The 25938-nt window shown below is 41.4% G+C and overlaps 1 protein-coding gene across 2 annotated transcripts in view; it reads left to right on the plus strand.

The window, feature by feature from the left end:
• The first annotated feature begins 7923 nt into the window (after positions 1 to 7923).
• MKX (mohawk homeobox) overlaps positions 7924 to 25938 on the plus strand; it is a 61848-nt gene continuing 43833 nt past the window's right edge. The window contains exons 1-5 of one of the 2 annotated variants that reach the window (XM_036022599.1): positions 7924 to 8674; positions 10749 to 11015; positions 12822 to 12981; positions 20729 to 20882; positions 21277 to 21612. In XM_036022599.1, coding sequence (XP_035878492.1) covers positions 8610 to 8674; positions 10749 to 11015; positions 12822 to 12981; positions 20729 to 20882; positions 21277 to 21612 — 982 coding nt within the window. In that variant the 5' untranslated portion in view covers positions 7924 to 8609. Of the gene's footprint in view, positions 8675 to 9317; positions 9852 to 10748; positions 11016 to 12821; positions 12982 to 20728; positions 20883 to 21276; positions 21613 to 25938 lie in introns of those variants that run through there. The other variant, XM_028506544.2, reaches the window with a different exon arrangement.

Consider the following 25938-nt stretch of genomic DNA (forward strand, 5'->3'; position numbering starts at 1 on the left):
TAATAAATTATGAATTATGTCTCTTTCACTTTATTACTTATCTAAATATTACCAGTCCAACAATGAAACATCTAGATACATGCAGTAATGATTAAACTTATTTGTCATGGATATTTTCCCAACAAAAATCATACCTACACAGTTTCTGGTTTTTCGTCATAGTGGTATATTTGTCACCATGGAGGGATAGGACCTGTTTTATTTAACAGTGTTTTGATTTAGAGACAACGATAGACAATTATAATCAATTAACAGCTTGATTTGTAACTTTTAAATATTTAGACATATGGATGTGGGCATCCACTTATCTTCTTGCCTAGGGCTACACAAATGTTCCAGACAGGCCTGAGAACTATTGCAAATGGAAAAAAGACAAAACCAGACAAAACAGACAAAACAGCAAGAAGAGGGTTATGAACTTGTAGAGGCCACTACCATCTCCTTAGACTTCTTAATCAAACCTACTGGGCTTCACCCCGGCTGAGCAAGATATGCCGCTCACAATTGGGCTATGTCTTCTCCTGCAATAAAACACCATTTCAGGGTTGTTTTGGTTACTCCAAAGATGTTGTTTTTTGTTGCCCAATGGGAAGAATGTTCTCCAGATTTAGAGAACTCACAGGAGACTCAGCAGTTACTGGCTTTTTTAGTGTGAGTCCACACATGAAGATGAACATGAAGCCCTTTAGCTGTGCGAAGTCATTGGATTCCAGTGACACTGAAATTGCACTTGTTCCCCACCTAGGAGAAAGATCACATACAGAAGTAAAAATGAACATGTTGGCATTGAACTTCCTTCTGTTAAGTGAGAAGCCAAAAGATGTGCAACTACATAGTAGGCTGTGCCTACAATTACATAGTCAAGTGTTTGTAGCTCTTCCTCTCTGTCCTTTCCATGCACCTTCAAAGAGGCCATGTAATTTGGCTCAGCACACAAGTTCTGGTGCATGCCTGACTCCTTCCAAGTACTGGGCCCATCAGCTATCGACTTGTGTTTATGGCAATTCTATGCCAAGGTATCCTCTTCTACAATATGGGTACTAGTGAGTACTTACCCCAAAGGGCAGCCGTGAGCATTTATATGGGTTAAGGGCCTAGAACAGTGCATGGGCATGCAGTACATGCTGTGGGCATATTATTCAAATTTGTTATATGTCCTTAATTATGTCCCCACTTACAAGAGTCTGGAAGAGCAATGTCAGGACATAAATCTTATGCAAACTGCTAGTGCAGATCCAAGGGAAAAAAACGACAATGTGGCATTTGCATTTTGCAAGGGCACCTTTATCCTAGGCTTCGGGCTATTTATATTGCACCGTTAATTGACAAAACAACTTTTTCCTTTTCCCTTCCACTTAGCCCAAATTCCCATCTAAATTGGGATTGGTGGTAGCTTACAATATCAGAGCACACTTAAGAAAGATCAATGAATATCACAACAAAGAATTGACTGATGACTTAGGGTCACTGTGTAGTCTCAGGTGCAGACCTGACCTCTCTCTCCCCACCAGCTGCCGGCCAGTGGTTCTGTGTCCCAGATACTCAGGGAAGAATTAGTCCCTTCGTGCTGGGGACCACGGGAGGCTTCTCTGTATAAGCCTCAAGAACCAATGCACCACCACACCTGACAGGTTTGTCCTTGACTCTTCTCACCCAACCCCCCTTTTCCATTCTGCACCTTTCCACAGGAGGAGTGTGCAAGTAGGAGCCCCAAGGCAGGTTCAAGGAAGGCCTGGACAAGCACAGGAGGAAAGGAAGATAGTGAGCTAACCTCAGTGTGTTTATCTTACTGCATTTTTTTCAAAAGGAGTCCTAAAATTTTCTCTCGAAACCCAGAGGTTTTTGGCATAAAACTTGAAAAAGTCTGATGTAAGAGGTGAAAATGCTGTTTTCCAATCAGGCTCAAATTTCTGAAATAAGGATCTTTTTGCATCTTTTCAGGAAGGATGTCGGTAATATGGTTACAAAATTTTTAGCAGACACATAAAATGGCCCTTCTATCATCTTCAAGCTCCCTCATGTATTTCTACAGATGATTTACAGATTTACTGGATTCAAGCAATCTTTATATCAGACACCCTAAAATATTTTAGATGAGGTGTATTTGTTTCCTTGTGCTTTTCCTAACAGGCTTATACACTAGGCAAGGATCGTGTTTTTTAAATCAAATTCAATGCCGTTCTTGGCACAGGATTTTGCATACAGGTGCCCCATAAATATTTATTGTTGATTATTAAAAAAGAAAACAGTAAGAAAGTAGTTCCAATTGTGTGAGCGTTTTTTGAAAGGGAGGAGTGAGCCAGAAAATAGTAACTCTTAACAGTCATTCACCAGTTTCTGTGACTACAAAAAACATAAGTCTTAAAATTCAAACACCAATACAATGTCTAAAGGTATATTAGTACCTTTAAAAAGTGGATAAAATAAAAAAGAGCATAGTATCAAAAATATTGTAAAAATAATTAGGCTGTTTCTCTCCACATGTGCAACACATTTTCAGGAGAAGAATGGCAAAAACACTTTTTCGTTCCATCTCTTTTCCCATTCCTTCTGGTTGTGGCAGCCCCTAGTCATTAAACAGCACTTTTCTTAAGCCCATCTGGGGTAACCAAGATTATCTTTGTACAGGTGTGCATTATGTAAGGTAGAGACTGAGCTCCCTCAGACAGGAAACCCCAAAATACAGTGACATAAATAAGAGGAAGTTTATTTGTCCCCCATAACAGCCCAGAGCTGATCATTCTAGGTCTGGGGCTATCAAACAGCCTTGGGTCAAATGTAGCCTGTTCTTGTTTCTGTTTGTGAGGTAAAAATAGTTTTCACATCCTTAAATAGGTAAAAAGAATCAACGAAAGGATAAGAATAATGTTTTGCGGCACATGAGAATTATATGAAATTCAACCTTCAGTCTATTAAATACAGGTTTTTCTTTTTGGACCACAGCAAAACTCCTTCACTGAATCATTCATAGTCAAGCATTCATTCATTCAAGGCAAGTGTTCATTCACAGTCAAATTGTTACCCAGGACTCCTTTGGCACTACAATGGTGGAGCTGAATAATTGCAACAGAGACAATATGCCCCACAAAGTCTAGCGCATTTACTAGTATCTAGCCCTTTACAGAAAAAGTTTGCTGAGACCACACTAGGTAGCTCTCTCTCCTGTGGTCCATTCGAAGGTCCAGGGTTCTTCTTCTTGCAGCTCTGCTGTTTTTTAAGTTTCTATCAAATCAGTGCACATGAGCCACTGCTACATACATGTTCCAGCTGTCACTAAGAGGGACAGGTGAAAAACAAGAGCAAGCAATTTCTCTTTAAGCATGTGAAGCAGAAGTTGCACACATCACTTTTGCTCACATGGATTCCTTTGTTGAGTTTATTAAAATATACCACACATAATGAAAGCAAGGAAGATGAATTTGGGGTTGGAGGTGTCAGGTGAACCTTTAAAATCAATTGAGTACCTGAAGTCCATTAGGTTCAATATACAGAGAGTCATTCTAGCCTACGGTCAGAAGTCTTCACTGTATTTATTAAAATAGCCACTTTGGGATGTAAAGCAAATTGATGTTTGAGCTAGAATAATTTTCTGGAAAGAATTCTAGTATTTCGTTACAAGTTTTAAAAGTGAAGTGTTCCTCAGGATCCCAGTACACGGTGTATTCCCGTGTGGGCGATGTCCTAGAGACTCACAGTGTCAGGGAGCAGTTGGGGTGTTGGGGCTCCGGCTTTCCTTCAGGTCCTGTCTCAAGCTCTGAGAAGTGGCCCAAGATATTAACCCATTTGGATCTCAGCTCTACTAACTGCTTATTATTTGTATTGTCTGCACTTATATGAAGCTCATGTTTTTTAGTAATGGTGGTGACAAAGTACTTGCATTTTTGTCTGGAGTGAGTTTGACTAAAGTACAACCATATTGAAGGTTCTCATCCTGACTGGCTGCTTTGTGAAAAAATTAATTCTGATTCTATAGAAAAACTGAGCAAGAAGATAGATGCAGTTTACTTTTTCAAATCATAGATGCAGGAGCCCATCACTGTTATGAATGATCTTATATTGCTCATTCCCAATTATCACCTCGTCCTGTGATGTGCTGGAAAATCTGTGTGCAGCCAGCCTACTCTGCCCTGGAGAATATGGCTGCCTGAAATCGCTCTGCTGCTTCTGAGCAGGGCACGACCAAACACACAGCAGCGCCTCGTGGAACAGCATTGAATTAGCCTTCTAATTGGAACCATTACCAGGCAATGCACAGTGCTATTTTGATACTTGACGTGTTCTGAAACTAGAACAGAATAATATTGAAAGTCTTTAGAGTGCAAGATGCTTTTTAAATTGTGAGGTCTATTATAAATTTATTACAATCTATTTGGTGTATTGTACCTCTCAAAGCCTTGTCAGACTAACCTACATATGGAAAGGAATCCACCACATACATGAGAAAAGTTGTTTCCAATCAATGGGGGGAAACTCTTTAATAAGTGCCATAAGAATAATTGCCCACTAAATTGAAGAAGAAAAAATCAAATTAGATTTTTGATTTTACAACACAACATATACAAATTAATTTCAGAAGGATTAAAGAACAAAGCAAAAATAATTGTTTTAAACTATTACAGGAAAATATAGGGAAAAAAACTTTTTAAGGAAGACACAAAATCCAGAATCTATAAAAAAGACAGACTTATTGATCTGTAGTCATGTTTAAACCTATAGTAAAGCAAAAGACAAAGTAGGTAAAAGGCAGACATTAGACCAAGTTACGTATTTGCAATGTATAAAGCATATAAATCATGGAAAAATGGTTTACAAAAGAAAACTCCATCAATTACAAGGCTGTAATTGATGTTCTTACATCTAATAAGAACATAAGCAATGACTATAAGCAAATTTCTTCAATTAAGAGATTAAAAATGGCTTATAAATAAATGAAAATATTCTCAACCCATGAGACATTATTTTACCCCCTGCAGGCAAACGTTATGAAGACCAACACACACAATGGTGTGTAAGCCTGGGAGGCAATGGGGACTTCCATGTGTTACTGCCAGTGTGAGTTGGAAGGAAATTTAGAAATATCTATCAAAATTTTAAAAATCTTGTTTCCTTCAACCCAGCAATTCTACGTCTGTGTAGTTATTCCTAGGGAAATATTTACACATGTGCAGAAAGAATCACATGCAAGAATGTTTCATGTTCATAATAGTGGAAATTGGAAAGACAGAAACATTCATTGGGGAATGGCTAAATGGATGGTGGAGCATTATGTAACAGTTAAAAAGGGGTTATATTTACATGTTCTATTATTAACATTCTCTATGAAATTATTGAGTGAAAATGCAAGTTTTAGTTTAATATTTCTCTTTGTGAACCACATGTAAAGTAGGTCTTATTTGTTTAAGAAAACTAATAAAACAAACATAATGTTTTGTTTATATTCATGTCTGTGAATGCATAGAAAAAGGTAAAAAAGATGCCCATCAAACCAGCAATGGCCATCTCTTGGTGGTTGCCTCTGAGAAATGGGTTTGGGTGTAGCTGGCTGAAGAGGAACTTCCACTTTGTACCCTTGTTCTTTGGTTGCTTGAGAGTGGATTTATGGAGAAGATCCTCTCTGAGAGAATTTATTCTGTATTATTTATACAATTAAAGTATAAATAAAGCAACAATGCCTTGTGAGGTATTTGTGGGCCACCCATTCTACTAGTTTGCTCGCAATGTTTCTGCAGCTGTGTCTTTCACCACGTGTCTCTACAGGTTGCTAGCCAAGTGTGAGGTGAATCTGCTATTTGTTCATAAGTCTACTGGTTTTTACCATTTGGAGGAAGGGTGGCAATCATTCCCTGCTTTGTAATTTATTTCATTGCCTATAAGTAATAACTGGAAAATAGAGTTTAAAAGCAGCCATTATTTTCAAAAATTATAATGAATATTTGTTCTGAAATATCAGGTTCCTTGGTAAAATATCAACATGCTAAAAATGAAGTCTTCTGTTTTTCCTTCATTAGAAAGTAAAAATTATATTTATAACTACTCTTGAAGCCCAATAGAATGAATTTAGATTTCTACCAAATGTTCCTACTTAACATATTTCTAGCTTTAGCAATGTGTAGCTTTCACATTAAAAAAAATCTTGATGAGAGTGTGAGGAAAGTTTATGGAAAACTTAATAATATTCATTTTACATTTCAGTAAATTCATGTTAAACCAACATCAAATTAACCAGAATTAAGATTAGTGATCAAGTCTTCTGGCTCTGGCCTAAGTTTTTTTTCCCCGCTACGTTAAGGCGATATCCCACAAACTACATACACTTTCTTACATCTTTCTAAAACTGAAGGTTTTACTTCTGAGGATTATAATACAGCATTTGATATACTGAGATTGGAATATAATATAAGAAGCTGAGTAAAACACAATTTAGAAAAATGTGACAATTAAAATAATGATAAATGTACCTAAACAGTGGATTGAAATGAAGATATTTTACTCTTACACAAAGGATGAAATGCAAAAATAAAAATTTGGTCTATCACAAAATACACACTCATTTGTATATTAGAGAGGAATTCTCCACACAATTTCATTTGAAAATAGACCCTCCACTGTTCTATCATTTTAAAATGAATTCTAATGACTAAACTATAATGTAATGATCATATATTAATTTTCAGTGACTTAACCTGAGGCTAACTTATATATTATTCCTCTACTTAATAATAATAATAATAAAACATTTTGCAGAAATATTTTTCTATATATTTACATAAGATTTTAAGAAAACAAATCTTGCGTGTAAATATATCTTTAATCAATGTTCTCTAAATGCATTTAAAATTGCATAAATAAGGTAAGATCAAAACAAAATTAATTTGTCCTATACTAGCCTATATTAAAAAGCATACATCTCCATATTTCACTACAGTAGGTATTGTGAAAATGGAAGCAATTACATACATGCCTTTTGCTTTGCCCAGCACAGCTGACCAAGTACATGTCAGAGGGAAACGTTGCAGCTGATTTCATGATCATGTCTGGTGACCACCATCACAGTCATGGAGACCATGGAGGGGGGAACAGGTTTCTTTCCTCCTGTAAGTTATCAATTAGAACTACTTCTGTTGTGCAGCTTCTGTTCGCAGCAAGTCTGTGGGTGAAACTTTGCGAGGTACCCTGGACTTCAAATCCTTACAGCGAGGTCTGTCGACCTATGTCTGCACTTAGCTCACACCACAGCTAGTCAAGTGCAGCTCCCAGACGAGGTGCGCGCTCTAGAAGCGCAAGTCGTATCATGAAAGACAACCAAGGACATCGGGAAACGCGATCAAATGATTTTATTTATCTGCCTGGTGGTCAAAAATGTAAACCTACGTCCCTTTCTGCTTTACATTGTGCTACTTCCCAGTTTACTGCCTCGTATTTTGGGAGATAACATAGAAAATTCAGGGGTCTGATTTGTCTTGGAAAAAAATAGCTTTAGTATATGTTTTAACAACTTCCAGGCCATCTAAACATGGATAGGTGAGCCACTGCCCCAGCGCTGCCAGCTACCTTTAGAGGAGAAAGGGGCCATGCCTTTCAGGTTTGGGTAACTCTACTTTCGCTCTTAAAAACAGAGAAAAGGTGTCGCTGCAGCGGCAAGGCCGGCAGCGAAAACGCGGGCATCTAGGTGCTTGAGCCTCCTGTGCACCTAATCCACAGCTTCGCTGCTCTCATATTGGGGGTGAAGGTGAGACGCCAAGTATCATCAGTAAGAGAATCTGAGAACCATTCTCTCCCCTTGCACTGTGTCCCCTTTCGGATTCTTCTAAGTTCTGTTCACTTTGCTTCGTGCTTTAGGGTCGTCCTCTCTTCCATACCTGGACACTGTGGTCTCTCTGAGCCCCAGCCTCTCCCGAGGCGAAGGCGGCCACTCCAGCGCGGGCCCCGGACGGTGAATGTGTGCCTGGCTTTGAGACAGCCATGACCTCAGAAACCTAGTAACACCAGAAAAAAGGCTCCCTGGATTCAAGCCTCTCCTACATACGCTCACGCGCTATAGGCACAAACCCGAGCAGGAACTTCACTCCAACTAATCCCGAGGAAAATAAAGGGCGCGCTGTAGTGGTCTCTCCCTCCCAGCCACTTGTAGTGAAATTTCCGACACTCCAGCCAGCTAAGACACGGGATTTGCACCGCAGCCTCTCAGCTCCCAGAGCCTGAGCCGGGCGCTACTTGAGGCCTCTCCGAGAATTTCTCCCCTAAGTGCGAAGGAAGTAGCCCCTTATGCTCAGCGCCTGCGAGGCTGGTGGAGCTGGGAGCCTGGCCTGGCTGGCGCGGACTCCGCGGGCTGGGGGCTCCCTGCTGTGCCGGCTGTGGCATCCCCTCTGCGAGGGTTAACTGCCAGCCGCACGGCCGGGCGGGCGCAGAGGCTTCCTCTCGACAGCCCGGGAACGTGGATACCGCGCCCGCAGGATGTTCGCTGGCTGGGCCAAGCAGTCAGGAAACATGAGAAGGCCTTGATATTCCTGTTCCCGGGCCGCGCGCGCCTGTCTGGGTAAATAAAGCCGAGACGACGGCGGTGGCGGCGGTGAGCGCGTTGGAGCCCGCGCGGAAAACATGCGGCGGGGATGGGAGTGCGCCTAGCCTCGACGCGGGAGAGCCAGCAGCCCTGCCGCCGGCCCCACTCCCCCAGGTACAGCCCTCAGGGCGCGGAGTCCCCGCCCGAAGCCTCGGGTGGGAGGCTCACTTTGTCCCCGGGCGCCTCAGCGCTCCGCGCCCTTCCCCTACTTCTCTCCACAGTTCATAGGAGACGCACACGGGTGGCCGCTAAGCCTGGCCAGAGGGTCTGCTAGGGCCCGGGAGCCCACCTGACTGCTCCTCCTTTGCTTTAAAATTGTTCCCGGGCGTTGGGCGGGGCAGTCACTATGGGAGGGAGCTCCACAAGTGACAATTAGGAGTGAATTAGGGTAAGTGGAGAGCACCGGGAGCCGAGAGGAGGCGTGGGGTACCGCGCGTGGGCTCCCTGGAAGCTGAGAAGCGGCGGTTCCCACGCCCCCGGGACCCCTTGCGTCAGCATCCAGCTCTCGAACTTCTCCCGCCGGCTCCTGCCATGCCATTGGACCCAAACCACGCCGGGTGTCTGACTGCCTGCCACCTTTTGCAGTCTGGGGACAGCCGGAGAGGGGCCCAATCTTCCAAACTTCAGGGCAGATGCGCTGGGAAAAACACTCCTACATATAGGAGCACTGCGGTGGGGGAGACTGTGGGGCTGTGGAAGGGTGTATTATACAAACGGAGCAGCGAGAAGGCAAAACACTAAGCGCACGGATTTAACAATTAAAAAAAACCGAGTCCTGACCTTTGAACCCGGGTAGCGAGCACGGAAATTGGCTTTCACATGTCGCCGAGATTGTGTCCAAACCCCAGACACGTACCTGTCTGCGCGGGAGGGAGGACTCACTCTTATGGGACTCGGGGCTGCAAGCAGAGGTCTGACTTCACGTCCCCACGAATACTGAAGGGAGCCGTCGTTTCGTGGTGCTCACGGCCCTACTTGTCGCGCGTGGCCGCTGCTGTGGTAGCCGGAGGGCGGGGCGAGGGGCGTTGGCGAGTGTGGGCGCTCGCCGAGGCAGAGGATCTGTGCATGGGTTGGGGGGGCAGCCCGCGCCGCGGGGGGGCGGGGTGAGGGGCGCTGGCAGCGAAAGGAAAGAAAGCTGCTCGGTCGCTCGGTGGCTCGAGGCGGGGAGATGGGGCGGGATGTGGTGGCCGCGCGCCTCTGGGCGGTCACTCTGCAGATCCGCTGCAGCGCGGACTTGCCCCTGACGCCGGTGCGCTGCCGGCAGAGGCTCCCCGCCACGGCGACTCGGGAGGTGAGCTGGAGGCTTTCTCAGACTGTGGCAGCCGCAGGCCCTGCGGTGCATGGACCGTGATTCCTCCTCTCCTAAAACATTTGCAGCCTCCGAAATGGTTTCCCGAAACCCCGGAAAGGGGCGGGTGTGGAAGGGCTCCGAGCGCCAGGCTCGCACCCGCGCTGCGGAAGAGAACCTCACTGACAGCGGGCTGCAGAAAGCCGGGGACTCACGCGTCTTTGAACTGCCCGGACCCTGAGAGTCCCCGAGCGGGTTGAGGGTGGTAGAAAGATCTAGGGGGAGAGGGAGCATGTGGTGCGTTTCTCTCTGACGCCACTTAACTTTCTAGCTCTGGAGTCTGCTAAATTTCCTAGCCCTCACCCCCACCCCAGGGACGGACGCAGGGGGATCAGCCAAACCATCCAAGATCTAGAGGACATGAAATCCCGGTCCGGCCTGGGACTCATTAACTGGGCTTGCGCATGCGGCTGTTCCTGTTACCCCCAATTTCCCTTTCCTCCAACCCTTCTTTATGGCCCTCGTGGAAGCTCCGAGAGACTTTAGTCTTCCATTATGACTGAAGAACACGCGGGTCCCGCTCTGCTGTCTGGAATGTGGTTCTTTGCGATTAAAACCGAGGCAGAAAGGCTCCTTTAGGAATTACTTTCCTTGCCGCCGCGGGTACACTATTCCCGTTTGAAGTGCCTTGGCAACGAAGAGGGCAGGGACCTGCCCCAGAGTGTGCGGGAGCAAGGGGAGCGGGTTAGTCAGGTACGGAGAAGTGTGGGTTCCCTGGTTCAGGTGCGGCAGTACTGCTTCTCGCCTGAACTCCGCAGCCCCTCGCTTTGGCCAAGTTTGGGGCTCCCCTCAGGGTGTGAGCGCTCTCAGTGAGTAACGTGATGCACCTTCATCTCCTAGAACCCGAGCCCTGCGGAGCTCCCGGTGGCCCGGCTCCGAGGCGCTGTGGCCGCACGGGGCGCCCCTGCCAAGCCACACCATGAACACCATCGTCTTCGACAAGATCAACGGCGCCGTGCTTTTTGAAGACCACGGCGTTCCGGAGCGGGAGCTGGGCAGCCGGCCCTATGGCGGCGTCCTGGACAGTCCCCATGGCCGTCCCGAGATGGGCATTCCGGAAGGCCCACCCCTCAAGGACAACCTCGGCCTGAGACACCGAAGGACCGGGTATGCGCACCCTCCGGGGGCCCTGGCTCGCGCGCAGTCCAGGGGGGTGGGGGCAGTGAGCGGCGCGGGTATGCAAGTAGCAGTGGGGGCGCGAGGGTTGGAACGCGGAGTTTCCCTGTAGGGCAGGTCTCCGCCTCCTGGTTTTGCGCATTCTCATTTTAAGGTAGTAGTTTCTTAAAATATGAGGGGGGATCTATTCGTTAGGATAGGTCAAAAGAGACTTTTTGGAAGCCGAGGACACCTGGAACTGCCCCCGCCATCCTCCCATACTTGGATATCAGGGTAGTAGGTCACCTGTCCCTCTCTGGACCGCGGGTGCAGACACGCGACTGAGAGCCAGATGTAAAGGACAAAGCAGGAAGCTAGGAACAGGGCAGGGCCAAGCAGTCGGGGGCTTCCAAGGTCAGGCCAGCCCCGTGGGCTGCCCCTCTTCTGTCACAAGGCTTCGCACCGCCTCGCGGCTCGCCTCGCCTTCGCCAGGGTGCTGGGAAGGTCGGCTTTGCCCAGGGTGCACTCATCGTGCTCGCTCGGTCGGGGCTCGCTGCCAGCTGGGAGGGGAAGGCCGCGAGCCTGCTGTGCCGGGTTTCGTTTTAGAAGGGTGAGGGGCCGAAGCTCGCTGGTGGGCCCAGCTGCTCTTGCTGCAAACGTGTGGACCGCCGTCCCTAGCGCGGCCACCTCCGGAAGGCTCCCGGAGTGCCGGGTTGAGTAGGGGCAGCCGTCCTGGCCCTCTCCACCTGGAAGATTGCATCAGCTGCTGTTCCTGCATTGCTGCCGGTCAGTAAAATAGAGATTAGATTTCGTCAAAATGTTACTACCAGTCCCTTCGAGTGGAATTGCATTTCAAAGTGTGCAGAGGCGAAAGCCCCCGAGGCTGCGGCTCGACAGCGCGAGCCTCCCGGAGTCGCCGAGCGCTAGGGCGTCAGCGCGGCGACACCTCCCGGAGCCTCCTGGGAGCGCAGCGCCGAACGCTGGCTCCAGACTGCTTGTCTCTTCCTCCTAGGAATATGCCTTTCCAGGGCTCTTTTTTTTTCTTTTTTCTTTTTTAACTCCACGGAACAGATCTTTTCAAACTTTTTAACTCTCTTTATATCAGGAAAAATCCCCTAGAGTGTTTTCCCTCGTACCCTTCCTTTGGAAAGTGTCTCCTTTTCTCCAGAGGTTCAAAGGAGACTGGATAGAGCTCCAAGAGAACCAGGGCAGCGGGGCGGCGGTCATTCCTTGCTTTACTCCCGCCGTCCAGTGAGCCACCTTTCCGTTGACCACAGGCGACGAGGAGCCCTGAGAGGCCGGCAGGAGTTCCTTGAAAGAACGTTCAAGAGCCTGCAGCAACCTCTACCCAGCCAGCCCACCGGGCCAGGGCCACGAGAGAGGGGCACAGTGCCAGCGGGCGAGGAAGGGGGACAGCCCTGCTGCGCAAATCTGTAGCTTAAATAACGTTTTCCTTCAAATCATTTAACCATCGTCACCCAGATATCTACCCTCGGGTGCCTGTATTCAAGATATCCCCCGTTTCAAGATAAGTCTAAGGTTCTTTACTGCCACATGATCCCTCTGCGACGACCAGGCCACTTCAAAGAGAAATGCCGAGGAAACGATACTTGCACACCCAGACATTGTGTGGCTCCCTCGCCTCAACCTCGGCACGCGTGGGAAGGGTGCGCGCGGCTGGGCTGTATGCCATGGGGGTGCCTGGCGGGGACTCCGCGACCGCGGAACTGCGTGTGTCCCCGAGTGAGGGATTCCCCACGGGCAGCATCCAGAGAGTGTCACTCACTAGGGCCTCCTCCTCCTCCCCCGGTGTCCCAGGGCCCGGCAGAACGGCGGGAAGGTGAGGCACAAGCGACAGGCCCTGCAAGACATGGCGCGGCCCCTCAAGCAGTGGCTTTACAAGCACCGTGACAACCCGTACCCCACCAAGACCGAGAAGATACTCTTGGCGCTCGGCTCGCAGATGACGCTAGTGCAGGTAAACCCCGGCCCACCAAGCCCCTGATCCTTATCCTAGCGAGAGGTGAGGAGCGGGCACTCCTCCTGTTTGTGCGGATCTCCACCTGGCGTTTCGCCCTGGAGAAGGGGGCAGCAGAGGAAAGCCAGCTGGAGGCTTCGGCTCCAGCCGCTCAGGATGATGACGGGTTGGCCCAGGGGCAGAGCTGTATTCTTCGTAGAGTTTCTGGGTCTCCTCTCAATCCTCTCTTTTAGTTCAGTGCTAATCCTCGGTCCCAGGAGTGATCTCTTGGTGTTCTGTTAGGGGCGGGCAGTGAAAAGTCAAAGCAGAGTTTTGAGAAGGTGTCTGGGAATTCGGAGTCATGGACCTGTATAGATGGATACAGATGGGGACTAGTCACAATGATTTTCACTGGAGTGTGCATCAGAATCGCTGGAAGCCTTGTGAAAACAGAGGTTGCTGGGCCCCACCCCAGACTTCTGATTAGGAGGTAGGTCTGGGACGGGGCCCATGATTTGCATTTCTAACAAGCTCTCCAGGTGATGGGGAAGCTGCTGGCTCTGGGTGACACTTTGAGAACCAAGCACAGTAGAACTTTCAGTGTTAGCCTCACTGACAGATCGAGGAGGTGGGTTGGAAGGGCAAGAAGAGTGTTTGGATTTTTTTTTAAGAAGCAGCATTCTGGGCATTAGCTAAAATCCACAAATTTCCCTGATGATACCTTCTACTGGAGTTAAGAAGAGGCAGATCTCAAATGGCTGAGTTACTCGTCAAGTGTAGGACAACACTAGTAAGCAACACTACTTTACATTTGGCTGGCGTTTTTTCCCATACATAATCTCACTTGGTATTCACAAAAACATGGGGAAGCACAGAAGTTATTGTCAGCATTTCACAGATGATGTAACCGAGGCACGTGGAGGTTATGTGTTGGTAAGGGTAGAGGTAGGTCTGGAAATAATGTAATTCCAGATCAAATGCTCTTTCCATCACACCACAGTTTTCTTTAATAATTTGGTGACAGGAACTTTTATACATGCAAACAGAATACATGTCCTCAAAAAAGGGGGAGGCACTAAATGAGCTGAGAAGTTTTGTGCATTATAATAGCACTACATCGATGCATTTGTGAAATTTTGGTCATCCTATTAACTATGTAGTAAAGAAGAACCCCAAAATTTAAAAAACAATATTTAACTTTTAGATAAAATAAAAATTGCTTTCCAGAGTATTTAAGATTGTTATTTAGGAATTAAAAGTTTGACAATGATGTTAGCAAAATAACAATAGATTATTTTGGTTGATTATATAGTTCCATAGTTAATGCTTGCCATTCTTTTATATAAAAGCAAAAAAATATTTATGACATATCTTGAACATTTTTAATTATGAAAAATAACATTTGTCATTCGCAGACATTTAAATTTTCATGTGCAATAATTTTGTAATATGCAATGCAAGTATTTTTCATTTTAATGCAGAGTCAAATCAGTTTCTACCTGTAATGATAGTGCAAATACAAATAACAATTTGTTTTGCCATTAGACATTGGTTAGGCTATTACATTTTTCAAATTTACATGAGGTTTTCATTCCTATAATGAAAACTTTTCTCATAGTTTCTTTCTGTATAAAAGTATGTAATTCTAAATAAGACAATGATAATTATTCTTAATAATAAGTGATACTTGCTTAACAATTTTTAAATTTTATAGTATATGAAGCTGGTTTCTGGAACTTTAAAGTAAATGAAAATATCAAAAGCTATGTTACAATCAGGAAACCTTATATATAATCCAATTTAGGTTCAGTTTTTTCAGTTAGCCATAGGGGGGTATCTATGCAAGAAAAAATGTATATGTGTAATGTATATACATAATGTAAAGTGTAAAAACGTACACACTCATATCTACCTACCTATATGTTTATATATATGAGGGGTTTATAAAAGTCAGACATACATTAATGTCCAAATTCTGACCCTATGGGGAACCAAATAAATTATGTAAATACCTTACACTTCTGAGGAAAAAAAATAAAGCTGTGATCTGAATAAAGCTTTTGATCCCTGCAAATTAGTCCCCTACTTAATGAGTCAGGCTCCCCCACTAAATAAATTTCTCCTGTGGAGTCAGGCTTCTTGAGAAGAGTGACCATGTCGTATTCATTCTCCTACCACCATACCACCCACCACAGTACTTTCCATGTAGTAAAGTGGCCCTACATGTTTATAGATCAAATTGGTTCTAATGAGGGAATGCCATGATAATCACCATGTGGATTTCCAAAACACCTTTGTGAAAGCTAAAGAATGTCTTGAAATCTGATTAAGAAAGTTTTAAAATCCATCCTACTGTAGGGAATACATGGAGGGCAATTCTTTGTCTTTTTTTTTTTTTTAGATTTTATTTATTTATTTTTAGAGAGAGGGGAGGGAAGGAGAAAGAGAGGGAGAGAAACATCAATGTGTGGTTGCCTCTCAAGTGCCCCCAACTGGGGACATGGTTCACAACTCAGGCATGTGCCCTGACCGGGAATCAAACCTGTGACCCTTTAGTTCACAGGCCCACGCTCAGTCCACTGAGCTACACCAGCCAGGGTGCAACTCTTTATCTTTAATGTTATATGATGATTTTATAGAACTAGAAAGAGTATAACTAACCTTATTATTTTTAATATATCTGGAAATATGCCCTATTTTCCTGTCTGTAGACAAGCATGGAGTGTTCCCTTCATTCCTGGCTTCAAATTCCTATTTCTTATTTATTGCAACACCTATCTCCTTTTCTCATGATTTATATTAATAAGCTGTTAGCATATCTCTCATTACTTAATACAAAACTAGTTTATATTTTGATAATTTCTTTTATACTTAACCATTTCCTTTTGGTTATGAGTAAAACTGTCAAGCTTTTCATGATAAATATTTTTGCCTTATTTTGTTACTCTTAAATTAATAAGGAGGGATGTAAAACCTCATCAGCAATCTCCATGAAGCCCAGAAACAAAAAGCTGCGACTTCAATGGATAGAATATCTTTAGGACCATAAAAGTTGCTTTTTCTAATAAAGAGAAGCTCTATGGACATTAATAGGCATCTATTTTTATTTGTACCTGAAAAATGAAGCAGAAAGAATTATTTACAAAACTTTCTAGACTTGGCAACTTTCACAACACACTCGACTTGGCCTAATGTGCTGTGATTAAGTTTGACTCTCATTTGCATCATGAATCTGGCATCTTACTTCCTAGTGAGATACAAGCATTTTTATAAAATTATCAATGAGATGATTTGTGTGTGTATGTGTGTGTTTTAATTCTAATCAACCAAAAGTTTTCATTGTGTTTGGTTCCTATTGCTGACCACTGTTGAAATATTATAAAAATGTACTCTGTGCCCTCAAAAGATAAATAGCTTTATTATAGAATAATATAAACTGGTATACAATTAAGGTTCTGTATTATTTTAAGAAATGAATCTTACCAAAGAATCATTGCCTTTAGAGAGATTTTCAAAGGGCAGATGAGGCTGTATCTCTCTGGTTTTAATATTTTCTATCATTTATTTCTCATCCCTTAAAATAATATACTTATATTTTTCTGGATTATAGGAGTGAAATATCTCCTTAGGATGATATCTTTCATAATCACAATTCAGAGTGCAGGGCAAGAGCTGTTTGAAATTACAGTTTAGTGATGTTCATGCTTCCTCCTCTTACAGAAAAACTTTGAAATTTCAAGGATATGTCCATGCACCATGTGGTTAAAACTGCTGTGTTGCAAGAGTTTGCTTCCTATATTGACACAGTTTTAGTTTTGCTTGGTATGAGTGCTTCTGCCGAGATATGTATGTAGTTATTAACTGCAAGGATTATAGCAACTGTTAAATATTCAACAAAATCTCAGAAAGGTCCTTCTACGTTATTCCAGTGTTATACAACATGGCGTGGAAATGAAGTGCTTAGTATTTCAGTCGAGCAACCCAGAGTCACTTTGTTAATTCTGCGTGTTCACAGGTGGACAGATGCCAGCATATCCCCTGGGTTTACTGTAATGATTCCTCCGTCAATACGATGGATATAAACACCTCAGTTGGAGTAGTATGAAAATTACTTTATTTACTCTTCCAGCATCTAGATATTTGGTTCTCCAAGCATTCACTATAAAATAGTGTTTTTAAAGCTCTGAGTTTGACATTAAAATACTGTTCCTTCAGAACCTCCCCCGGTAAAGAGGCCTGTTTCATGTAAAACAGACTTTAAAGAGAATTTGAATAATAACCTGAAGGAACCACTAGTAAGTTAAAGGTAGGAAACCTGAACTGATTTTTTTTCAGTGAAACAGATGAAGTTTGCCTTAATTCATCAGGGAGAAAATTGCAAAATAATATTTACACAGATTTGTTAACCTGTTTTTCTGCTGTTTGCACAACTTAATGCAAGTAGATATTAAAGTCTCAGATTGTATCCAGACCTTTGACTGTGCTGTGAATGTCTGGTAATAAAATACTGGCACAGTAAATATATTAGCAGATTGGGTGCTCATCAAATCTTAAAATCAGTTTAGAAACAGCCTATATTAGACATCAGAAAAACTTTCTGGAAAATCTCTTAATATACAAGGGTCTAGCACAAATAATGCCCCTTTCTATTACAAAATATTTTATTAAAAAATCATAAGCATGTAATTCTGCAACATAACAATATCACACTCAAGCATGCCATATGCCATTTTAGGTGAAGTGTTCAAATTAAAACTATAAATTATTACACCCATATTATTACCCTACCAACCACTCTCAAGTAGGTCTTACTTCTACAGGACCCTAGATAATTAATATACTATGGGTATGTAAAACATAAAAAATGTCTTTGGCCTGGTGGCTCAGTTGATTGGAGCATTGTCCTGTGCTCCAAAATGTTCCGCTTTTGATTCCCAAGTAGGGCACATGCCTGGGCTGCAGTGCGATCCCTGTTGGGGTGCCTGCCAGAGGCAACCGACGAATCTCTCTCTTTATCTCTCCCTCTTTCTTTTCTCTCTAAAATGAGTAATAAAAACTATATCCTCAGGTGAGGATTAAAAAGTTTAAAACATAAAAAAGGATATGACCCCTATATATGAAAAGCTAGTTAATGTTACCATGGCATTGAAAGGTCCCCCATTTTTCTATGTTAAAATTATAGTATACTAACAATTTTTGAAGTTAGAAGACCCATTGCATTTTAATAAAAATATGAGGAGTTTTTTAAGAATTAGATTTTTACACTGTACTGTGTGGCGATGATGTTATAATTTAAGGTTAGTTAAGAATTAAGATTAGTTAAAATTTGAGGTTTGTCTGAATTATACGATGTCTAGTAAAGAAAGTAACAAAAAGTTTTGGACTTGGGTTCTAGTAGATCTATGACATCAGCCTAGAGGAAGCTGCAGCGTGTTGTGTGTGTATGAGAGGGACAGAGAAGGGCAGAAACACGTATCTGAGCTAGAGGGAGTAGTGGTCGGGAGCAGAATGTGGGTTCGTACCAGCTCTGAAGGGAATTACCACTGTCGTAGGACAGTGTGGGTTGTATCCACAGATCTTAATTTTGAGAGTTGACGAAGATGTTAGGAATCACATATTTTAGATGAAGGGTTTGAAGTTCAGAAAAGTGAGTGTATTATCTCAACTCACACAGCATGTGTTTGACAAATTCAGAACAAGAAACCAGGTCTCTTTCCATTGCACCACAGTAACAGGATAATGGGACATTCATGTGGGTTTGAAGAAGTTAAGTGATTAAATCATAATGGTTCATCAACAATTGAATTTGATGGTGGTTGTTAAGATCCATTCAATTGGACAGAATGGAAATTCAGAAAAAGAATGTTCTAAAATTCTTAGTAGTAGCGAGGACTTGGACAAATACCTTGGCCGTGACCTGGACAATAGAAAGAAAAATGTATCAAAGAAATGGACCAGGCACTTTGTGCTTCCGTAGCAATAACCCGTGTATCACAGTGTTAATTCCCTTCATAGTTTTTCACTGCTGGTCCTTTTGTGTGTGCATGGGACACAATGTCCACTCCTAGCACTTACCACCATGGCTAAAGCAAAAGAGCATCTTGATACATGTTTGTTGAATGAGGGGTTCCAGAAGTTCTCTGTCTATAGAGGGTTGGAAAAGACTGAAAATTTGAAGTCAGACTGAATCATGGTAATAACAGCACAGCTTGGCAGGAAGAAAGATTGGTGAAAACTAAGACTTTTGAAATGCCATGGTGAGATATTACCTCATTGTATATAAGTTTAAGAGGACAATTAATCATTGCTTAAGACACAAGGGCAGTAATTTGAATATATATCTAAAGCTTAGGATATATTTTGTGCATATATATATATATATATATATATATATATATATATATATATAAAAGCTGGGAAAAAAATACCTTGCTTTACCCATAGGGACAAAGAGGAAAAAACCTTTGGCTCTTTTTTTGTTTTTGTTTTTTAAGTAGGGATCACCCCAGTTCCATTCAATAATTAGGGCTTGAGCAATATGCAAAAAGTATGTATTTATAGTACAAATCTGAAAAAAGGAACTTCTGGTGCAAGCATTGCCACATAAACCATTATGGTAATGTGGGGTCATATTCTGGAACAAATTGGCAGAAAGATTCTCTTTCCACATTTTATTCTTTTAAAGGCAAATACCAGCTTCTCAGGTTTTTCATTTATGTGTTCTGATGATAGCCTGGTATTTGAAAAGAAACCTCAAGTACCATTTTTGCCTCTAGAAATTTGGTAGCATCTTATTAAAAAACAATGGAAGCAACTGTCCTTTGTTTTGCAGTGGTCATTTCTTTGGTAGCACTTGACTGTTAGGGTAAAGCTGGGCATTATTTGGGCTTTTCTCCCTCAGCTTGTCTGGTTTCTCTGTCTCTGGTTGTTTTGCCAGCTCCTCTTTTGTACTCTTACATCATTAATAGCTAGAGGTCTCCATTGGTCCTCGACCTTCTTTTCGTTCTGCCTCTCACAACTTCAGCTATCACTTCTGTGCATTTGACCCAAATCTGTTCTTTCTCTCCTTAAACTGTCAGTTATCATTTTTATTTTCTCACTTCACATCTCACCTACATGCTAGAAGGTGTTTCCAACTAAACATGCCCCCAAACAAATATACCATTCCATCCTTAAACAATCCTATTTTCTTTCTTTAAATGGCACAGATTTGGTAATTCAAAGTCATCTTTAACTCGTCCCCCTTCCTTACCCACCAGAATGTCTCTGGAGCTTGACTTGTCTTTGTTCCTGTGTCCTCTTTATCAGGAACACACTTTTCTAGGTATTACACCTGACATTTTCCTTCAAAGCCTACCTTAAATTTTTCATGAAGTCTTGAGTCAGGTATAAAAGTATCCTTTCTTTCCTTTGGAGTCCTGTATAGTTTTATTGTAATGCATCTTAAGCCACTCTTTCCCATATCAGACTTGTTTGTATATTCTCCTACCTCTCTTATTCGACTGAAAATTTGATGGCAAGACATTTTCATTTTTTCTGTTCCCCAGATACAATAAGTACTCAATCTCTGTGCTAAGCACTCAACATACTTGTTGAACAAATGAACAAGTGGATTGAGTGTCCAGTGCTGTTATGCCATAAGAATATTTAGTGGTGAGAGATACTGAGAGAGGCTTAGGTCCTACCTCAGGACCTAAGGCCTGAGGGAAAGTAATTGTATGGTGGGTAATTTTTATGTTTTGTTAATTGAAAAATAATACTTTTTTAGGTGTCAAATTGGTTTGCTAATGCAAGACGTCGACTTAAGAATACTGTTCGACAGCCAGATTTAAGCTGGGCATTAAGAATAAAGTTGTACAACAAGTATGTTCAAGGAAATGCTGAGCGGCTTAGTGTAAGCAGTGATGATTCGTGTTCCGAAGGTTTGTTCATATTTTTATTTTGCTTTCTTAGCTTTGCCTCAATTGCTATTTTTAAGGTCAATCCCACAAAATATAATGGTGCCATAACAGTTCTTTTTTCACTTTAATGGTACTATAAATGACCACCAGAATGATGGCTGTTTCCTCTTGTTTATAATTTATTGTGTGTCAGAATGACATTTTCTGTGAAATTCATTAAAATTAAAATACCATAGGGAGTGATCACATAGATTCCTGCTTTTCTTTGCCCCCAAATTAATCTTGAATATCAAAGATAGTTTTATACACTTCAAATATTCTTTCTTTACATTTATTGTTAATGATTAAACATACCAGTTGGGTGGCTGGGGGAAAGTACATGGGCATCCTACCTACTGATATTTTTCCCCCTTAGATGGAGAAAACCCTCCAAGAAGCCACATGAATGAAGGGGGCTATAATAATCCGGTCCACCATCCTGTGATTAAAAATGAGAGCTCAGTCATAAAGGCTGGAGTGAGGCCAGAGTCACAGGCCAATGAGGACTACGTGTCACCCCCAAAATACAAGAGCAGCTTATTGAACCGTTACCTTAATGACTCTTTGAGACATGTCATGGCCACAAATGCGGCCATGATGGGAAAGACAAGGCAAAGGAACCATTCGGGATCTTTTAGTTCCAATGAATTTGAGGAAGAGTTAGTGTCTCCTTCATCATCAGAAACCGAAGGGAACTTCGTTTATCGCACAGGTAAGTCTGTGCTTTTTCTGACCTCTTGTTTAAAACCATTAAAACTGCAAGCAGGGGCATTGATTTTAACAGGTATTAAGTCATAGTTTTTATTGCTTTTGCATCAGATTATTCACATATTGCCTATAATTAGGTTTTAAAGCTTTTGATTTGTTTTTAATTACCAGAGATGCTTGTAGTAGATGATGGAAAATTTTCATTCTTAATAAAAATGATAAGAATATTTATTCTTAATAATAAATTTTAATCTTAATGATAAACATTCTTAGATGATACATATATTGGCTCTTATTAATAGATTTTAGTGGAGGAATATTCTGGATTCCATCTTTAGACATGAGAATTCTTTGTATCCCATATTTTTCTTAAATTCTTTTATCACTAATAATGGTGGACAATAAACACAAATTAGCATGGGTACCAAGACTTTGGTGATAGAACATTATAGGTCTAGCTTAAACTGCTTTGGAAATTTTACTTTTATTTCAGAAATAATGAACTGATTACTACCTGTCCAAAATAGTCAGAGGGAGAAGTAAATTTGGTAAAATTTTCTATCTTTACTTCAGTTCCTAGAGAGCTTTGATCACAAAGTGTTCGAGCAAGTAGATTCAGAACAAAGGACATGTGTAACCTATATCTGGTGTACATAGAGTCCATGTCCTGAAAATGCCAACAAATGAGGTTTAAAAATGTTAGAAATAAAGGTAACTTCAGAAGCATCCTGTCCAGCCACATTATGTCATAAATAAGAAAACCCAGACTAAGAACATGCAGCTAGTTTATTCTTGTGCAGATCAGTAGTGCAGCTGAGCTAGCACAACAGGTTGGAAGGATGCAACTGCTACCAGACTACTATTACTGTTATTATTACACATTCTAATGTAGCTACTACTCACCTTTATATTACATATACTGCTACCATCATTGATTGAGTAGTCATGATATGCTAGGCTCTATGCTAAACGCTACACAAATGTTACTACATTTAGTCCTTATCATATCAGGAAGCCTGATGGGTGACCTATAGGGCTTTATAAAACAATTTAAATTTGGTTTGTTTAATAAAACCTTCACATTATCGAGCCAGAAATCAAGTGTCTACAAAGTATACAAGATACATTATCTCTGAGGATTCAGAGGAAAATCTAAATATACTTTTAAAGACTTAATCTCATTTTTATTTGTGTCTCTAATTCCAACAATGAAAATAACTCCAAATGGTCTTAAATACAAAAATAGTCTTATAAATAATGATTGAGTCTAGGAAGAAGTATAAGATGTAATAAAAGACTATTTAGCTGATAAATAAAATTTAAAACTACATAGTAACACCTAACAAATATGACCAGAGAGGAACTACAAGGTAACTTAGAGCTTTATGAATGCTAATTTACAGAGGAAGGAAAATAAGTCATACAAGGACAGGTAATTGAGAAGAATATTTTTTAAAATATAAAATGTGAAGCTAAAAGATAGATAAATAAATCAAGAGTTGACTCTTTGAAAGAAATAGTAAAAGAAATAAGCAAAAATTAACACTAGGTAAAGTTGGAAATGGGAAAGGAGATCTAGCAATCAATATGTTTGGTACTAAACAAAAATATTTTGAATTATGATAAAATACTATGAGCAATTGTTGACAAGGTACTGTATACAAATGTGTGGATAAAATGAATAGGTATTATCCACATAGATTAAATTATAAACTCATAATGAGAAACATTTTAAATCACCACTAATTAAGGAAAAATAAAGGTTTTTTAGTAAATCCAATTCCCAAAACACATGACTTATAGGCTCATTGGATTTATTTCAAACTTTGAAGAAATCATTTTCATGCTTTATACATTTTTTGGTCTGAAACATATAAAAATATGGGAAATATTGGCCCTGGCCAGGCAGCTCAGTTGGTTAGAGTGTCATCTTGATACACCAAGGTTGCGGGTTTGATCCCTGGTCAGGGCACATACAAGAATCAACCAATGAATGCATAAGTAAGTGGAACAGTAAATGAATGCTTCTCTCTCTCAATACATACACACATATAATATGTATAATCTTAGTTTTTAAAAATGTGAATGTTATCCAAATCCCAAACTAGATTAAGATAGCATAAAAGTCAAAATTTTTATTTTGACTATGAAACAACATGGGAAATGTGATGTTAAGTGAAAAACAATTTAAAATTGTGGGAACACCAAATATAATTATGATGATACAAATGTGTATAGACAAAGACAAAAAAGATTTTTGGAAACAATGAAAATTAATTTTGATGAGATAATTGAAGGCCTATTATTTTCAAAAATTTCTTTCTGTTGCTCAGTAAAAGCAAGGTCATATGTCTGTGAAATTTACCCAGTGTAATGAGTCTTCTTAAAATGCATGCTTTTTTCAGAGGTAACAAAATAAAAACATCAAAGCAAGAATACATGCCTGTGTAGTTGATGCTTTTCTAAGTTAAATATCATGGCCATTTATTTTTATTAAAGCATTCCAATGGACTATTCATGTGCCAAGTTCTATTTTTAAATTAAAACTTATTTTTTAGTTGTGCAAGCAAATGAGAAAGCAGCCTAGACACGTCAGCTTCTGGGTTTTCATGCATGTTTATAAACTTGAGAAGGACAGAATACATTTTGGGGTTTTGTGGGTGGAGAATTAAGAAAGACTGCTACATTTCAGACCAAAACAACACATGGCTGTCTGCTAAGACTGAGTGACAGCCTCAGTACGGCTGGAGCCGGGTTAGCACTCAGGCACGAATGGCAGAACAGGGGATTTCAGTAAATGCTTTCTGAGCAACTGCTATGGTTTTCTCTGGCATGCAGACTCACTCTGAATTCCTTCAGTTCCTTCTGGTTTTACTTTCTTTCCTCACCTAAAAAGAAATATCTGAGTCTGGTATTAATAGCACTCCCCTTCCCAGTTCTAGAGTAGTGCAAGGATTTCAAATTTTAAATTCTTTTCTGAGAAACGATTGCCTTTAATTACAATCTTATTAGTTTATTGGTGCCAAGAAACTTATCTATTTTCCGCCCATTTTTGTAAAAGAGTTGTTCTCTCATAATGCATTGTAAAGGAATGGGTGTATGGGATGGGAGGACAATGTGTCGCTGAATTTCACTTCACTGGTTCTTCCTTGGTTCTGGCAGGGAGAAGCGTGGAAGGATATAAAGTGGATACAAACATGTTTTTATTGATTTCATTGATTTTCTGTAGGCATTAAATATTTCTCTGTAATCTGCAGTCTCCCACATCATGCACAAAAAAAATGTTCTTTTTTTTTAGGAGCATAGTAAATATTGGTTACTTATATAACAATAAATATTGGTTAAAACATTTCTGACAGCAGCAATTATAACATTATAACTAATCAGAGTTGTTAAGGTCGTTGCTTGTAAATAAAATTAAGTAATACTCAAGAGAATTTAGCCAGTGCTGTTTGTTGAGTTAATTCATCTAAATTAAAATTATAATCCATTTTCATTATGTTAGGTTAACAGATGGTAGTTTTCAGGTATTCGATAGAGTGAATTCCTATTACAAACTGACTTCCATGCCTCTAGCCCATAGGTGGGTTTGCTCTAAGGTGTCAGGACAAGGGCTCTACCCATCACATCCATCTCCATTCTTGTCGAATCAATGCCAGTAGTCTCCACGTGGGACCACCCATGAAGGAGCCATCTGCCACCGGTGCCACCTTACAAAGTCTTAGGTGGAGCCTTTCCGAACTTGGATTAGAGTCTGATTTGCCTTCAAACCCAAGCCTATCATATTTATTTCTTTGCTGAAGGAAAGGGGAGACATTTCTAAGAAGTGTACTGATAGGGAAAATCAGGCATGTCTTTTTTAAAAATTTTATTTATTAATTTTAGAGAGAGAGGAACATTTATTTGTTGTTCCACTTTATGCATTCATTGGTTGATTCTTGTGTGTGCTCTGACTGGGGATTGAACCCATAATCTTGGTGTATCAGGATCCTCTAAACTAAACTACCTGGCCAGACCTCAGGCAAGTTTTAAAATTAGATGTGTGGACTTCCCCTCTTCTTTTACTTGGCTTGAAGACAAATCCCTGTCCTGTTCTTTCTCTCTTGCAGCTCACAAATGATCAACTTTTAAGTGTCTAGTACATTTTGAACCCTGCTGATCTGCCAGCATATAATTCATTTTTAATGTATTTTATTGATTATGCTATTACAGTTCTCCCGATTGTTTCCCTTTGCCTCCCACTCCATCCAGCATCCCCCATTCCCTCAGGCAATTCCTACACCATTGTTCACATCCACAGGTCATGGGTGGGTTCATTGGCTACTCTATT

Source organism: Phyllostomus discolor, chromosome 1 (genome assembly GCF_004126475.2).
Source record: "Phyllostomus discolor isolate MPI-MPIP mPhyDis1 chromosome 1, mPhyDis1.pri.v3, whole genome shotgun sequence".
In the NCBI taxonomy this organism is placed as follows: Eukaryota; Metazoa; Chordata; class Mammalia; order Chiroptera; family Phyllostomidae; genus Phyllostomus; species Phyllostomus discolor.